Genomic DNA, 18,702 nt, shown 5'->3' with positions numbered 1-18,702 from the left:
ACTAGTAGTCATGGCTGTTTTAGGAATTGCCATGTTGGTTATATATGCCAGTACTCAGAATTTCAGAATCACTTTAGCCTCTCCCTGTTTTTTCAAAATCTACAGTACTTAGTGTTACTAAACCCACAACAGTAAAATCGGTCTGTATATGCAGCGTAGTATGCTTGTTATACTCACTGTGGAACTTCAGAGTTAATACTCAGCATTGTGTAAAAAGGCTGTTTTTATCCTGTATGCACAGATCTTCCCCCTCCTGCACTGTCTATCTGGGGAAGGCCAGCTAGCACAGGCAGGGTAGCTGACCTGCACATGTTCGGATGTCTTTCATGCTGGAGAGAACATTTACTTCTCAGCCAGTTCTCGGAGATAGCCAGGTCACATGATATGGACATCACACATGAGGGCATGTATACAGGATGTAGTGAAAATCTCCTCCTTCCTGATCTCTCAGCACTGGAGAAACTGCCGTTTATCATGTAACCGTGGTATACAGATCATCCAAAAAGGTATATAGTGTCAATATTTTAATGGAAAAATAAGATTTATAAGCTGTGGAGGGGAGGATCAACTATTTTCATATTACTGGGTTTAGTAACACTTTTTAACTGCTTCCCGACCGCCTCATGCCAATATACGTCAGCAGAACGTACAGGCAGAATCGCGTACATGTACATTTCCCTTTAAGAGGCAGCCTCACGGAGAGGAAGAGCGGGCAGATGTTAAAGTAAACAAGCATCTCCCTGTTATGCCTAGCAACAGTGACACTGGTCTCTGCTCCCTGTGATAGGAGCAGAGATCAGTGATGTGTAAAACACAGCCCGGCCCCCACAGTTAGCAACACGCCCCTAGGACACACTTAAAGAGGAGTATCCATTAAAAAAAAAAAATTAAGTGAGCAGCTACAAATACTGCAGCTGCTGACTTTTAATAATCTGACACTTACCTATTCCAGCGATGTGGGGAGTCGAAGCTCCGCTCGTCCCCCGATCCACTCGGTGGCACCGGCATTGCAACTGGGCTTCACAGCCAGGCACCCACTGCGCGTGCGGCGCAGTGATTGGCCGCACAGTCATCTGGGACCTGTCGCGTGTCCCAGATGACTGACGGGAGGGGGCAGAGCTGAGCCCTTCCTGCGCCGAGGGGAAGTGACCTCAGGTGCCCGGGCACTGACTACGAGGGACCCCCTAGCAACAGGCATTTAGAAGTGATTTTTTTATTTGGTGTGTGAAACACCACTTTAACCCCTACACTGCCACCTAGTGGTTAACCCCTTCACTACCAGTGTAATTTACACAGAAATCGGTGCATTTGTATAGCACTGATTGCTGTATAAATGACTGGTGTCAAAAAATGTCCGAAGTGTCCGCCATAATGTCGCAGTCACGATAAAAATCGCTGATCGCCGCCATTTAAAGTAATATTATATATTTTTTTTTATCATAAAACTATCCACTATTTTGTAAATGCTATAACTTTTTTGCACAAACCAACTAATAATCACTTATTTTTTTATTTTATTTTTTTACCAAAAATCTGTAGAACAATACGTATCGGCCTAAATTGAGGGAAAAAAAATGTTTTTTTTATATATTTTTGGGGGATATTTATTATAGCAAAAAGTAAAAATAATGCGTTTTTTTTGTCTTCAAAATTGTTGCACTTTTTTGTTTATAGCGCAGAAAATAAATGCAGGGATGATCAAATACCACCAAAAGAAAGTTCTATTTGTGGGGAAAAAAAGACGTCAATTTTGTTTGGGAGCCACGTCGCATGACCGCACAGTTGTCAGTTAAAGCGACGCAGTGCCGAATCGCAAAAAGTCCTCTGGTCAGGAAGGGGGTTAAATTCTTCCGGGGCTGAAGTGGTTAAGTATGAAGGTCTGTGAGCATCAGTTGTAAGCACTGCACGTGTTTGGTCACAATCATGATAGTTTTTGCTGTATCAATGGAGAAATTGATAATCTCGAAAAAAAGCATCTTCGTGATCAGAGTTGCTTAAGGATTCACTTGGATGGATATGGGAAAGTAGGTGAACGAGAAGTTGACAACATAACCCTGAGCAGAATAAATAAAAGCACAGGGCCATTTGAATGATTGATGTACAAGACATGAACTGGATTCTGCCTGGGTGCTTCTTTTCTAATGGAGTGCCGGGGAAAGGTCAGCAAATCTTTTATAGGGTTTTGTTCATTAATCAAGAGTTTTAAACCAAATGGTTCCAGAGTTCCTAAAACTTTGGAGTGTTGCTCAATGGTATCATAGTATTTCAACTGAGAACTGCTCTGTCGATTGGATGTTTATGCTGTTGAGGCGATCTTTTAGTAGGGGATGGGGTTTTTGTTGAAGGCAGAAGTCATTTAATCGCCCAAAAAAAAATCTTTCTAGAAATTCACACCTGAGCACAAGGCATGAAGCACATTTTACTTTATGTATAGATGATGGTTTCAGAGCATGTCCATTTTTACTTTGTAGGTAAAAGAACCCCTTGGAGAGGGATCCTACTTTTTGGCCCTCCAGGAACAGGGAAGTCCTATTTAGCCAAGGCTGTAGCTACAGAAGCAAACAACTCCACCTTCTTCTCAATTTCGTCTTCAGACCTTGTGTCAAAGTGGCTTGGAGAAAGTGAAAAGTGAGTACACTTGATTTAGTAGAACTATATTTACAAATGTTGGATAAACTTAGGTTTCACTTACACTTGATTGAGTAGTACTTTTCTGCCCCCTTTAAAACGGTATTAAATTCAAAAACCAAAAATGTAATGCATCACCGCTTGCCAGTCGAAAGATATGGTGTCTGCATTAGTTTTCCTTTTTTGGGCTTTTTCCCTCTGTTTTAACCTGGTGATCTGGGCAGTAACACACCACCTGTATTAAGCTTGGGATACATTATTCACTCATATTGTACAATCTCGCTGTATTTCCCAAAAGTATGTAATAGGGGGACAAACCTAAACAATTAATTTGCGTAGTATCAAATCATAGATCATTGCATAGTTGTTGGTAGATCTAAAAGAAATTGTCCAATCAGATTGCTCAAAGTATGGCCAGCCTTAGAGTGCCTACACTCTGGATGGAGGCACACAGCCACTTTTGGACAGCAGCATTGTTTTTGTCTGGGGGTAAGTAGGATTGCACTGGTGTTAGATGCACTAGCAGATTTAAATACAACAAATTTAAGTCCAACTGCAGTTTGTTTCTTTTTTTTTTTTTTTTTTTTTTTTCCTTTTGGGCTAAAGGTTTTACATAAAAGCTGATCATCGTACGCCTGTCAGTGTTAAATTGTTTGCCTCAACTCTCTAACTGCTATATCTGCAGGACAGCTTGTTCTGTTAACAGACTTACTGGCAGGATCACCAGGGAAAATAAACAAAAGCAAGTCTAAAAAAGAAAACCAATGCAGCCATTGCATCTTAAAATTGGTGAGCTTCAATGTGTTTGCTTTTTTCGTTAATACCACTTTGAGTGGCAAATGTACCAACGGGTGTACACAGCCACGACAGTGACACTGTGTCCCAGCGATGGAAATATTCCCCTTGTTGCGTCCTGGCCCATTTAAGCAATTGAGGCCACCATACAGTCTCCCCATAGATGTGTGCAATGCACATAGTTGCACTGTGGTGGTGTGGGATTTACTGGCTTAAATGGGTGTGAGGAGGCAACCTATCGCCATCTGTCAAATGCCTTCAAAAAGTGATCTGACCACTTTTCAGAGGCGTGGCAGCTACGCCTCTGAAAAACCTTATCCTTGGTGTGTTGTGTATTGATTTTTCATGCAGTGTATTTGCTGGCTGTTTTGTCCAGTTTGCCAACCTTATTTACATTCTTTCTGAAATTATATATTTGTGTTTCAGGTTGGTGAAGAATTTATTTCAGCTTGCCAGGGAACATAAGCCCTCAATCATCTTCATTGATGAGATTGATTCACTGTGCGGGTCAAGAAGTGAGAATGAAAGTGAGGCTGCTCGCAGAATTAAAACTGAGTTCCTGGTACAAATGCAAGGCAAGATGTGACTCTTTTAACACCTAATCTTGAGCATTTATAGACTTGACATGTCATTCAAATGTTTTCTTTAATTTAAAACAGGTGTTGGAGTTGACAATGAAGGCATCTTAGTTCTTGGAGCCACAAATATACCATGGGTATTAGATTCTGCCATCCGAAGGCGGTAAGTAAGTTTGTTACAGGTGCTTTTGATTGTTAGTTCCCTGATGGAGCATTTTTTTTTTTTTTTTAAATGTTCATGTTTATTACGGTATTTCATTTTCTTATAAGTGTTTCAGAAAGCATATGTTACCATTTTGCATCATACATGAATGAATTAAATCATTCAGCTTTAGAGTGTTTTGTTGGTTCGTACAATAATAATCATATAGATCAGGGCTCGACATATCCCAGACGCTAGGTCGCAATTGCGAATAGAAATTGCTCCCTGGTGCCTGGGCTTTTGTCAGCCCATGCACTGTTGGCTGCTGCCAACATGGGGTACCCAGCCGCGCACAGCACAGTCCCAGATCCCGCAGGGAATAGAGTGCGGGCACCACATCACACTCTGTTGCTGTCTCTGCCCTTCTAGTCATGTGCACCTTGAGTTATCACCGCCTACACTGGCGGCCCCCGCCGGGGACATTTGCCAAGTCCACAGAAGTGATGCTCGGCCTGACGTTATCGACTGCTTTTTCGCAAAATTTGGTATGCAAACAGCCCGCCCATTCCATAAAGCAATTGGATGCTAGTCAAAAAATAGGAAGTGACAGCGATGTGATTGGTTGGCACGAGGCATGGAATGCAGTCCTGATGCTGTTATTGGGTTTGTTCACCTTGTATAATAAAATTTAAAGCACAGCCAAGGAGGTCCAGAAGTTTACAAATCCTCTCCTTGCATCACCCTGCAGACCCCAGGACTAGTAGGGTCAGTCTACTTTACAAAAAAAATATCTGCCCTGTAGATAAAATATAAACTTTGCTCCTATGAACAATATTAAATTGTGTACCTCTCCGTAGCTGAATTCCCTGGCCTTCCCTAGGACATTTCTAAGGGACTAATCAGCCATTCCGCCCTCACATTCAAACACTGCACATGCCCTTTCTTCCCTGTTGCCATGGTGATGAGCTCAGCATCATGGCACTGGGGTAGGTGGTGCACATCACGTGTGTGGCATTTGAATCTGAGAGCTTCAGAGAAAGAGAGGGCATCAGCGGCTGGAGTGGATTCAGATGCAAGTGTGCTGTGTGCTATCTACCGTGCTGCCATGGCATTTTGCTGGCCACCTTAGAAATTGGAGGGAATCCTATTCATGGCATTTGAATCAGAGAGCATGTGCTCTTGTAATGGCAGAAGTGAGTACCATGTGTCATGCATCTGTAAAAAGACACATCAGGGCTACATAAGAGAAGGGGATTTGTCGTTGAAAATTAAAGCTTTGTTAGTTTATAAAAAAAAAAAGGCTCCAAACTTTTTTTGTTTGTTTGTTTGTTTTTTTTTTTTTTGCTGGCTCCTAGATTTAAAGCAAATGTGTTGAAGTAGACAAAACATTATTGCAGCATAAGCTATACAGCTTGCAGCTTCACAGGCAGGTGCCCACTGTGCATGCACAAGTGGCCCTGCACGCTGTGAATGGTCCCATAGTCTTCTGGGACCTGAGAAGGAGAACTTCCACTTCTGATTGTCTACAGTCAGAGCAGAAGTGGGAACGGGTATTGGGGGTTTGGTGTAGTGAAAGCAAAGAGTGGGTCTGTTGGAGCAAATACAATTTTTCTAGCCTCTTTAACATTTTTATAATCCTTGTTAACTATTGTTACGATTGGGTGTGATTGGATAAAATACCTGTCAGAAAAGGATTGCAGGGCAGCCCTTTATTTTGAAAGTAGGGGCTTAGTCATCTCTTCTTTCACAAGTGGCAAGTTGCTGGCCTGAAAGAAGCATGTTTATATAAAATGTCAAGTCTTCCGATATACACATGCTGCTTCAAGGTCAATGGCAGTGACATCCTTTTAAGAAGACAGCCCTGAAGCCTGCATCAGAAATAAGTCCGCCCTGTCAAATCTCATATATTGATCCTGACACCTTCCTCTTTACAAGCAATCAAGAAAATCCTTCTATTTAACGTTCAGAAATGTTTGACATTTACATACAGCTAGTGTTGCTTTGTGATGCAAATGCCATTATGTTGTATGTTCATTGTATAATCCGCAGCTTCATTTTTCTTTTTTTTTATAATTTTGTCAATTCTTCTGTGTTGGTCACTTTGCTGCACAGCATTTGGTGACAATTTTTAATCTCTCTCTTATTTTTTCAGATTTGAAAAGCGAATTTACATTCCTCTGCCAGAAGCACACGCCCGAACAGATATGTTTAAACTTCATCTTGGAACTACAGCTCACAGCCTCACAGATGTAGATTTTCGAGACCTGGGGAAAAAAACAAATGGTTACTCTGGTGCTGATATCAGCGTAATTGTGCGAGACGCCTTAATGCAGCCTGTCAGAAAAGTTCAGTCTGCAACTCACTTTAAAAAGGTACTTTACCATTTCCCCCTTTGCTAAGTGCAGATCATTCCTTTTGTAGGTCTGTATTCGTTTTAGCCTGAAGACATAAGGGGGTGACAGCTTGACAAATGTTTCTGTAGACATATTCACTTTTTTTGTGGTTCACCTCAAAATTGATTATCATATGTCATATCAGTGTCTTTAACCACTACAATACAGGGCACTTTCGCCCCCTTCCTTCCCAGCCCAATTTTCAGCTTTCATCGCTCTAGCGCTTTCAGTGACAATTGCGCGGTCATGCTACACTGTACCCAAATTAAATTTTTATCATTTTGTTCGCACAAATAGAGCTTTATTTTGGTGGTATTTATTCACGACTCCGTTTTTTTATTTTTTGCGATATAAGCGCAAAAAAGCGGAAATTTGGAAAAAAAACTATATATTTTCTTTTTTCTATTTTAAAAGAAATCCAATAAAATCAAATTTTGTCATAAATTTAAGCCAAAATGTATTCTGCTACATGTTTTTGGTAAAAAAAATTCCGTTAAGTGTATAATAATTGGTTTGTGTGATCACGGACATATGTACGCAAATGATCATGTACATATGTGTGCAGGTGATCACGTACATGTGTGTGCACATAATCATTGGGACAAGTGATTTTAGTGGGACATATGTAGGGGACATGTTTTTATTATTAGGGACATGTGTTTTTATTTTTTGGGGACATGTATGTTTTGGGGACATGTGTGTTATGGGGACATATGTGGGGACTGTGTTTACACTGTGTGGTGTGTTTACACTAGACTGAAGATCAGTGAGTAAAAAGCTGTAAAAAACAGCTCATACTCACTGATCATCAGCCGGCTGCGGCAATCTGCTCTCCTCTCCTCAGCGATGACTTCTGTGTGAGGAGAGGAGGAGCCGATTGCCTAGCAACCGGCTGTTTGTTTACATCACATGACGGCCGTGATTGGACACGGCCGTCATGTGATCAGGAGGGCCAATCACAGAGCCCTCCTGCCGATCTGAGATGCGCCGTGTCCCGGTGACACGGGCTCATCGGGATCGTGCCACTGCGCGGGCACGATCCCGCTCCTCCTGATGGACGTTCCTGAATGTCCTATCAGGAGTAGACGGCTCCCACCCGGCCGTATATGTGCATTGGCCGGGTGGGAAGTGGTTAAATAGCAACCCTACACTGGTAGCACACCATTTTTAGTGTTTTACAGTGAAATAGTTGGTGTATGTACAACTGAGATTTGGCTAGGTGACTGAATTGTGCAGACAGCTTGAAAAAATGTCTTCTGTACTGGAACATGAGGGTACAGACCTTTTATTCTTTTTAGGCCCATTTCTCATAATGTGTGGATGAGTTTTATACCAGCTTATCTTATGCTTCCTACACATATTTGGTACAGTGTTTCCAACATAACAGTCTCACTTGCTCCCCTGCAGATTTTGTAAGTTTGCCCACTTACAAAGAAATTAAGGGTCTGTAATTTTTACTATAGATGTATTTTTAAATGATAGAGAATATCAACCAAAAATCCAGTCAAAACACATGACACAAATGTTATAAATTGATTTGCATTTCAGTGAGTAAAATAAGTATTTGATCCCTTACCAACCAACAATAATTCTGGCTCCCACAGACTGGCTACAGTATGTGCTTATGTGGCAAACCTATTAGTGCTGTCAATTTTAAGAAGGTGCTTCTAGCGACAAATCATTATGTGTGTAAAAGAGACCTGATCACATAATCTTTTTCATTCAAACCGATCGTGGGCAAGACCAAAGAGCTGTCAGAGGACGTTGGGGACAGGATTGTGGATCTGCACAAGGCTGGAATGGGCTACAAGACCATCAGCAAGAAGCTTGATGAGAAGGAGACAACTGTTGTAGGGATTTATTTGCAAATGGAAGAAATGCAAAATAACCATCTTCCACCCTCAGTCTGGAGCTCTGTGTGAGATTTCTCCTCGTGGTGTAGGGATGATCATGAGAAAAGTGAGGAATTGGCTCAGAACTACACGGGAGGAGCTTGTGAATAATCTCAAGGCAGTTGAAACCACAGTCGCCAAACAAACCATTGGAATCCTGCAGCGCCTGCAAGGTCACTCTCAAGTAGGCACACGTACAGGCCCATCTGAAGTTTGTCAATGAACACCTAAATGATTCAGAGAATGATTAGGAGAAGAGAGTGCTGTGGTCAGATGAGACCAAAATTGATCTCTTTGGCTTTAACTCGACTCGCCGTGTTTGGAGGAAGAAAAATGCTAAGAACACCATCTCCTACAATCGAGCATGGAGGTGGAAACATTTCTCTGCTAAAGATACAGGCCGACTTTGCCGCATTAAAGGGGCCGATAGATGGGGCCATGTATTGTAAAATCTTGGATAAGAACCTTCTTCTCTCAGCCAGAACACTGAAGATGGGTCTTCCATTATGACAATGACCCAAAACATACCGCCAAGGCAACAAAGGAGTGGCTCAAGAAGAAGCACATTAAGGTCATTAAGTGGCCTAATCAGTCTCCAGACCTTAATCCAGGGCTTGACAAATTTGCTTGGAATCCAGGAGCCAGCTAAAAAAGTTAGGAGCCAGGTCCGTAACGGCGATCCGGACCTGTCCCTGGCCTGACATGGAGATGAGTGAGAGGAAGATAGCGCCCCCCACCTGTCTCCAAGTCATTGCCCATAGCTCTTAGAGGGACATTTTATTTATTTTATTTTTTTCAAATGACAATTTTTTTTTTTTTATTGCATTTTAGTGTAAATATGAGATCTGTGAGGTCTCTCTGACCTCCCAGATCTCATATTTAAGAGGACCTGTCATGCTTTTTTCTATTACAAGGGATTTTTACATTCCTTGTAATAGGAATAAAAGTGACAATTTTTTTTTTTTTTTTTTTTTTTTAAAGAACAGTGAAAAAATAAAAAAATAAAACATTAAAATTAGAAAAAAAAATGTTTTAAATAGGCCCTGTCCCGCCAAGCTTGCGTGCAGAAGCGAACGCATACCTGAGTAGCGCCCGCATAGGAAAGCGGTGTTCAAACCACATGTGAGGTATCGCCACGATCGGTAGAGCGAGAGCAATAATTCTAGCCCTAGACCTCCTCTGTAACTCAAAACATGCAACCTGTAGAATTTTTTTAAACGTCGCCTATGGAGATTTTAAAGGGTAAAAGTTTGTCGCCATTCCATGAGCGGACGCAATTTTGAAGTGTGACATGGGTATCAATTTACTCGGCGTAACATAATTTTTCAAAATATTAAAAAAATTGGGCTAACTTTACTGTTGTCTTATTTTTTTAATAAATAATTTTTCCCCAAAAAAGTGCGCTTGTAAGTCAGCTGCACAAATACGGTGTGACAGACAGTATTGCAACGACCACCATTTTATTCTCTAAGTAAAGGGGAGGAGATGGGTGGGCAGTGAAAGCTCTATTAGCATTGCTGGCTGTCATACCAACAGCCACCACTAGATGGCGCCAGATTCCAGAAGGAAAAATAGGACCGCAGAAGGCCTCAAAGCCGCTGCCTCAATTACCGGGCGGCGGCGCGGCCCGACGCGATCACGCCGGGGGGGGTGCACGGAGACAGGATACCCCCAGCTGTGCTGCCCCAGGCGCCAAGTCACTAATTCTCGTCGCAAATGCAACCTGGCGCCCGGGGTTTGTCGAGCCCTGCCTTAATCTTATAAAAAAATGTATGGAGGGAGCTGGAACATCAAGTTGCTAAGCGACAGCCAAGAAACCTTAAGGATTTAGAGAAGATCTGTAAAGAAGAGTGGACCAGCATCCCCCCCCCCCGAGATGTGTGCAAACCTGGTAACCAACTACAAGAAACCTCTTACCTCTGTGCTTGCCAATAAGGATCTCTCCCAGTACGAAGTCATGTTTTGCTTGGGGATCAATAAAATAATAATTTTACTCTCTCAACTGCAACTGAATGAATGAAATACTTGTATAGCGCACAATGTGAACTGAATCGCCTCTAGGCAACTCTACATTTAAAATACACCTATGATAAAAAAAATATAGACCCTTCATTTCTTTGTAAGTGGGCAAAATTAGCAGGGAATCAATTTTCCACATTGTATGTTTGCCTATTTTACAGTATTTTTTTTTTTTTTTTTAATGCTTTTTTTATTTTTTTGTGCAATAAATCTGTTTTATTTCAATAATCCTAAAGTTTGCAAATTTAGATGCAATGGATAGTAAACCATTACTTGTCTTTTGTTGTATAATATTACTTTTATTTGCTCAATTGAATAAGATGCCAGAACAGTAACAGAAGTGTTGCTTTTCTAGGTACGAGCGAAATCTCCTCTCAATCCAGATGAGATCTGTGATGATATGCTTACTCCCTGTTCTCCTGGAGATCCGAATGCCATTGAAATGACATGGGTGGATGTACCTGGAGATAAGTTATTGGAACCTATCGTAGGCGTGGTAAGTCAGAGCTTATGCAAATTAAAAAATCGAGCAACCAATTTCAGTTCTTTTGCTCTAATTTTAAGTGGAACTAAACCCATTTCTTTCCTTCCAGTTAGAGTATGTGTTACATTTATTTCGTGTATTACTTCAATGCTGCAGTATTGTTTTGGACAACAGAGGGCTGCTTGTCATTACTTATTCCTTCAGAGTGAATCATGTGATTCACAAGGTTTCATTATTCTCCAAGCAGCAATTGCATTATTACAGCAGTGATTTCACTATGTTCTGTCAGTCAAGCTGAATTATGGTCATCTAGAAAATACAATGCAGTGCAGAATTTGTGTTCTTGCTCAGAATGTCATCTGTACAGTATCTCACAAAAGCGAGAACACCCCTCACGTTTTGTATTTTTTATATCTTTTCATGTGACAGCACTGAAGAAATTACACCTTCCTGTAAAGTAGTGAATGTACAGCTTGTATAGCAGTGTACATTTGCTGTCCCCTCAAAATAGCTCAACACACAGCCATTAATGTCTAAACCACTGGCAACAAAAGTGAGTACACCTCTAAGTGAAAATGTCCAAATTGGGCCCAACTAGCCATTTTCTCTCCCCAGTGTTGTGTGACTCATTAGTGTTACAAGATCGCAGGTGTGTTAAATTTGGTGTTATCGTGCTTACGCTCTCATACTGGTCACTGGAAGTTCAACATGGCACCTCCATGGCAAAAAAACTGAGGATCTGAAAAAAAACTGTTGCTTTACATAAAGATGGCCTAGGACTATGGGAGATTGCCAAGACCCTGAAACTGAGCTGCAGCACGGTGGCCAAGACCATACAGCGGTTTAACAGGACAGGATCCACTCAGAACAGGCCTCACCATAGTCGACCAAAGAAGTTGCGTGCACCTGCTTGGTGTCATATCCAGAGGTTGTCTTTTTAAGAAATAGACGTATGAGTGCTGCAGAGGTTGAAGGAGTGGGGGGATCAACCTGTCAGTGCTCAGACCATATGCCGCACACTGCATCAAATTGTTCTGCATGGCTGTCGTCCCAGAAGGAAGCCTCTTCTAAAGATGATGCACAACGCCGACAAGCAGACTAAAGGTAGACTGGGTATATGGCGCTCCAGAAGGCAATTCCCTTAGATTGGGATAATGTACATATAGTTACTGTCATAAGGTAAATCAAAGTTGAACCAATGAGGGGGGGGTTAAAGAGAGGCAGCCATCCTCAGTTTGTCCAGCAACTCTGCAAAATGGGTAAAAGAAACGGAGGAGGAGCCACTCTAAGCGTAGTATTAAAATGGAAACATTTATTGCACAAGATTAACAACACTTACAAGATATAAGTGATGCTCATCATAGACATGCAGTCCTGGCAGTTCTACTGCGTTCCACAGGTTCCTTTCATGATGTGGATAGCTGGGAAAAGTTCTGGTATGGTACTATGCTGAACGGCCTTGTTTTCAGGTGAACCAGGAAGTGGTCAGCTCCACGCTGACTAGCTTGAACAGAGGAAGCGGAAAGACATCACTAGCACGGAGCGAGAGGAAGGGGTCAGAACTGTCTGTGTGAATGAGAGACTACACACTCAGAACTCACAGCTCCTTCTGCTGTCCAGTAGACGCCGTAGAACTGCCAGGACTGCATATCTATGATTAGCATGACTTCCACTTATATCTTGTAAGTGTTTTTAATCTTGTGCATTAAATGTTTCCATTTTAATATTACACTTAATAGTGCCACAGATGCTCAACCCTATTGAGCATCTGTGGGACATTCTCAAACGGAAGGTGGAGGAGCACAAGGTCTCTAACATCCACCAGCTCTGTGATGTCGTCGTGGAAGGACACCAGTGGCAACCTGTGAAGCTCTGGTGAACGTCATGCCCAAGAGGGTTAAGGCAGTGCTGGAAAATAATGGTGGCCACACAAGATATTGATACTTTGGGCCCAATTTGGACATTTTCACTTAGGGGTGTACTCACTTTTGTTGCCAGCGGTTTAGACATTAATGGCTGTGTGTTGAGTTATTTTGAGAGGACAGCAAATTTTACACTGTTATACAAACTGTACACTCACTACTTTACATTGTAGCAAAGTGTAATTTCTTCAGTGTTGTCACATGAAAAGATATAATAAAATATTTACAAAAATGTGAGGGGTGTACTCACTTTTGTGAGATGCTGTATATTCTTCTCAAGAACTGTCTCTTGACAAGTTGTCTATTTCCTAGAAATGTCCAGTATGGAAATGGCATAATGGAATAAAGGTATGAAATATTATCCATGTAAGATTAAACATGAATTTTAATACTAGAATTATAATTAATTGAAATATTCAATAAGAATATTCACTAGCAACTTGTAGCAGCATCAGAAATAAGATCCTGATAATGTAACTCACTTGACCACAGAAGGTGCAACTTGGGTGCATTATGTAATTCACTGGGATTACATAAAATGTGAACGTGCATGTAAACCCTAAACATAAACTGCTTTAACCCATAGACGCCGAAAGTTTGCAAATATGCAGCTTATCGGTGGGTGGTGGGCCTTGGCACTGAACAGCCATGTATTTGCATTCATTAGTGGAAAAAAAGCTGAGCCGAGAGCGTGCCCCCAGCACAGTTGCCAGTGGCTAACGGAAAGCTCCTAATTGCGGCTTGCTATCGGGAGCTTTCCAATCATGTGACAAGCAATCATTGTTGTCACATGATCATAAACACCGCCCCAGTTTCCTGGCATCCTAAACCTCTTAAAGGGCCAGGAGGCGCTGGCTCTAAGGCGTTAATTTGCTCCCTGTAAATCCATTAATAGAAATTTGATAGCTTTTTGTTATGTCGGTTTAAGTGTAAAAAATGCCTGTTGATCTTGTCCTAAAACCAATGCTGTCTTGTGCACTCTGTAGCAGTGTTAACCCTACCTAGTTCACCTCTAGGGACTACAGAAAACACACTTTCTGTCTTAGAATTACAACACTTCTCTAGATAGGGAGTGAGCATTGTCACTCTGAGAGGAAGCATGTAACATCAGCGGGATATTATTTGAAGTGATACACTGTTCTAATCTGTAAATAGATGATGGCACTGTAATTTTCATTTAAAAAATAAAAAATTCTAATTTAACTTTTTCCTAATCTATATACAGTTGTCACATGACCCAGATCTTTCCCAGCCTTTCTGCAGGAAAACATAAGCAGCAGGAGCTTCTAGACCTCTGCTGTTGGTCAGATGTTCAAAAAAAAAAAAATAGTCATTGGAATGCTGAATTAAAATAAATATCAAACTGTTTTAAATTACCATACAAATATATGAAATCAAATCTTTTTGATTATGTGGGCAGATTTCTGCCAGTTGGAGGCTGTGTCCTTCTATAATTCCAGCCCAAGATCTCCTCTAACTCTAAACTGGTAACCTGTAAAAAATTGTAAAGTGTCACCTATGAAGATTTTTAAAGCGGAGGTCCGCCCCCCAAAGAAAGGTTAAAAGTCAGCAGCTATACATACTGCAGCTGCTGGCTTTTAATATTCGGACACTTGCCTGTCCTGGCGTCAAGCGATGTCGGCACTGCAGCTGATGGAAACATCAGCTGCGGTGCCGTCTTCGCTGGACTCCAGGGCAGGTAAGTGTCCTATTATTAAAAGGGGTTGGTGCTGCCGCCGCCACTGCTGGCAAGAGAACCCGGCAGTGTAGCCTTACGGCTTCACGCCCAAAACCCTACTGCGTATGTGGTGATGTCATGGGCCGTGGCATGGTGTCTCGGAAGTGGGAACAGGGAAAGGGGACTGACGGATCTTGGATACTCCTGCTGAGCATCTCTGCCAGACCTGTGTTTCCTGTCCTCCAAACGCACCCGAAGCCTGCAGATTTGCCATAACAGCCCTTAACCCCTCAATCACGAGACAAGCCACACAGGTGTTGAGGGTTAAACATGAAAAGCACAAAAACTGTTTATTAAGTTTCAAACATACACTTTACATACAGTTGGGGGCACTCCCCTTAGCCTTGTCATAGAGCAGGGGTGCCCAACCAGTGGTCCGGGGGCCAGATGTGGCCCTCGACCTCCTGCTCTAAGATGGCAGGTTGGCAAGCCCAGATCATGGGTTTCCGACCAGCCATCCCAGAGCAGCAGTTTTGTGAATGAAGCCACTGGTAGTGGAAGAAAGTGGCTGCAGAGCAGAGCCACATAAGCCAAAGCTTCCTGTATGGTGCCTGCTCCTGTCACAGGCAGAGTGCATTTGGTACAGCAACAGCTAGCGATACCAGAATGGAACACTGTTATTAAAGGTAAGTTTACTACTAAATTCACAATATATATGGATATATCTGTTTTGCAGTGGTTACTGGGCTGCTTTCAAACTGATTACCTGCATTGAGCCATAGACTTCTGTTATTACCTGAGGGTTTGTTGCACCTTCAGAAAGTGCGCCACACCTGCAGAATATAATAAAAGTTTATGGCAAAGTGCAGCTAATCCGCAGAAAATCCACAGGTTCTCACTGCGCTACACCCACTCTACATCCGCTCTTTGGGCAAATCGCAGCACATAGGCCCCTTTCACATGATTGATCCGACCCAATCGGACTTACTATTCACCTCTATGGAGCAGCAGATGTAAGCGGACTTGTCTGTTTACACCCGCCTACCTAAAAAAAAAAACAAAAAAAACAAAAAAAAAAACAAAGAAAGGGATCTGCCCCTTCCATCTGGGCGAATTGGATTGGATGACAAATGAATGTAAGTTCAGTTTTTTCGGTGGAACTCTGCTTTAAGCACCAAAGTTTGGTACCATTCCACAAGTGTGCACAATTTTAAAGCGTGACATGTTGGGTGTTTATTCCCTAGAGTCTCTGCTAAAAAACCATATATATAATTGGAGATTCAGAGTCATTTTCTATTAAAAAAAAAAAATTATGATTTTTACATGTAGGAGAGGAGTCCAGAATAGGCCCAGTATGGAAGGGGTTAAAGTCACTGTCAAAATATCACCTGTGTTAAAGGTTTTTTTTTCCCCCTATATATTTCATATATTGAAAAAACGTTTCTCAGCTGCTGCAAGTATTCTGCCATCAGAAGAGTCCACTACATGCTCTGTCCTCAGGCCACTGTAGTTGCTCCTGCCAGCTTGTATGTCCTGTAGTGACAAGCCAGTTGGAGGAATTGCAGCAGCTGGAGGGGTGCAAATATTATACATATCCGTAAGGGCTCGTTTACACTTGTGATTTTTTTTTTTTTTTTAACCATCCCTGTTTTGCTGCTGAGGCAGTTTTTGGGGGTGTACACATGCCCTGGTTGTGACAGGAATTCTACCCTCTGTTGCGCTCAGCTGGTGCCAAGTTGCAACTTCCCCACACAACGCTGCAATACAATGCCTCCTCACTGCCCGTCAAATTCTCTGAAGAGTGATCCACCTTCGGGTAACACTCTTCAGAAAGCAAAGCAAGTGTAAGAATACTTGCAACTGCTGGAGATCAGGGAAACAGTGGTGTTTCAATACGCAAGCCACTGGAAAGGTAAGTAGGTAAATTATTTTACTGGTAACCTATTTTTGTAAAAGTGACCCTTTGGTGAGTGTTCTACAAATTAACTAAAAATTTTTTCCATTTCAGTCTGATATGCAGAGATCATTGGCTAACACCAAACCTACTGTGAACGATCAGGATCTGGAGAAATTAAAGAAATTCACAGAAGACTTTGGACAGGAAGGATAAATGGGCATGCAAACAGATCCAAGGTCATTTTCTGAAGCCTTTTTTCCTTTCTTATATTTTCTTGCAACAGTATACATGGCATACCAAATATTTGCCTGTAAAACTGATTCTTCAAGTCGCGTGGACGTGATTTCAATCCTACCAATAACTTTCTGAGCTGTATAATATACCAGAATCTACTGTAAAGTCTGTATTAAAAGAAAAAAAAATCCTGTAATGGCTTAGATCAACATAGACACTACTATGCGTCAAGAAGAAGCCTCTGGGACCACTGAGCAAGCATCCAAGGCCATATTATTTGTACTAGTATGTATAAAATGATACAAGAACTTTGTTGCTTGACCATGAATACAAAATATTAGCACTTCTTCTAAAATGTCCATAAAGAAGAAAGATTTTTGCTTTGAAATAAAGTCAGAGGCAATTCATAAATATGTGCAATCAGTCCTTTAGACCGCCGCTGAAGGACACTAGGTAAAATGATTCAATTAAAAACTAGTTTTTAATAAAAATATTTCTAAAGCCTGCAGGATTAATGTAACTTTAAACCTTTTGCAGTTTTGTCCTTTTCAGTTTTTTGTTTTCAGCAAAAGTAAGGGATAATATGGATGGAAAACTTTTTTTTTTTTTTTTTTGTGGTGGTTTTTTTTTTTTTTTTTTTTTTTTTCTTCATTTCTTTTGTTCTAGAAAATGTAACCATTTAGATTATTATGCAACATATTCTGTACATAGCTATTTTTTTACATTTCCAGGTGCATAGATTTGTCAATCACATGCCAAATTATTACAGCAGGACTAAAAGGAATGTATTGCAAGCGTGTCCTAGTCCAAATTTCAGAATTTAATAACAAAACAGTCGCAATCCTGTTACAGCCCAGAGCATTCTAATGTCCTGGGAAAAAAATTTACTTTCTTCACAGATGCCTTGTTTGAATGAGAGCAAAAATACATACAGTATATCTGTGACCTCGAGGTATAGCTTAATGTATTTTGCTACAACCTTAACAGGTTTGACCTAAGTAGTGCCTTGTAAGGTAGGATGTTAGATTTCGTTTTTGTTTAGAAGTCAGTACAATCCATGGGGCTAGATTGTTTTAGCCATATGTACCGTATGTAGTAATTCCATCAAGCTCGCTGTTTATGGATTTTTCCATTTCTGCAGTTATTCCTAATGACATTCTTGTTAACGGTTTGGTTTCGGGCTTTTGTGTACTGTATGTGTAAAATCATGGAACTGTTGAATCATCTGTTTACTTCAATAAACTTCTTCTATTCACTACAAGTAAAATGTGATCTTATATTTTTCTTTCTTCTTTTTAATATTTTGTTCTGATAGATGGGGAAAAATCAGATGTGTGGAGGTGCACTAGAAGCTTCTGGCAAATGTTGCCTTTCATCAATTTAGAATGGTCTGAAAATTAAAATTGCAAACATGTTGGTTACTTACAGTTCATTTTTATTGTATTAGACTACATTGTACATTGCAGATTCAAAAGGGATATGTTCTATAGCCCATAGTAACAGACAAGATTGCAGTGTTCATCATGTTAAAGGAAGCATGTTAAAATTAAATATGGTGGCTGTTTGCTTATGTTAAATGCTAGTTGTCTGGCTGTCATGCGAGTCCCTTGTTTTTAAAACTTCAAAAGAAATTCTTTTATTTTAGAATCGTACTTAGCTAGGTGGATGCAACATCGGTCCCCCACTGGCTCTGAGGCTAAGAACCGAGCCATCAAATACCACCAATCACTCGGTTCTCAGAGGGAGCTGGTGAGTATCAGTCACAGCTGCCTGCTCTGCCCCTCCAGCGTCACTGGAGTGCTGGTCTGTGGAGGGGGCGGTAGTGGCCGGCTCAGCCTCTCAGCAGCTCACTGAGGGGCTGAACCTGGTGAATGTCACTGGATCCTGACCACCATATGGTCACTATCTTTCCCAAGCCTGGACCAGCTCTATGACCTCAGCCGGCAGTGGGCTTCAGCCTGGTGTCTGCTGAAAACTGGTCACTGGAGTGCAGAACAAACTGCACTTCTGTGATTGACAGGAGAAGTGTGAGCTTTGGCT

General features: G+C 41.4%; 1 protein-coding gene across 1 annotated transcript in view; it reads left to right on the top strand.

Moving 5' to 3' along the window:
• LOC143996803 (vacuolar protein sorting-associated protein 4B) overlaps nt 1–17,929 on the top strand; it is a 55,756-nt gene extending 37,827 nt beyond the window's left edge. Inside the window, exons 6-11 of the mRNA XM_077492080.1 lie at nt 2,472–2,628; nt 3,850–3,998; nt 4,083–4,164; nt 6,296–6,515; nt 10,803–10,943; nt 16,540–17,929. Coding sequence (XP_077348206.1) covers nt 2,472–2,628; nt 3,850–3,998; nt 4,083–4,164; nt 6,296–6,515; nt 10,803–10,943; nt 16,540–16,641 — 851 coding nt within the window. The 3' untranslated portion in view covers nt 16,642–17,929. The remainder of the gene's footprint in view (nt 1–2,471; nt 2,629–3,849; nt 3,999–4,082; nt 4,165–6,295; nt 6,516–10,802; nt 10,944–16,539) is intronic.
• The last annotated feature ends 773 nt before the right edge of the window (nt 17,930–18,702 follow it).

This window comes from Lithobates pipiens, unplaced genomic scaffold (assembly GCF_037356315.1).
Source record: "Lithobates pipiens isolate NorthernLeopardFrog02 unplaced genomic scaffold, aLitPip1_a1.2 Scaffold_19, whole genome shotgun sequence".
Taxonomy (NCBI): domain Eukaryota; kingdom Metazoa; phylum Chordata; class Amphibia; order Anura; family Ranidae; genus Lithobates; species Lithobates pipiens.
The sequence above is the reverse complement of the archived record's forward strand: the minus strand, read 5'-3'. Positions and strand labels throughout refer to the sequence as shown.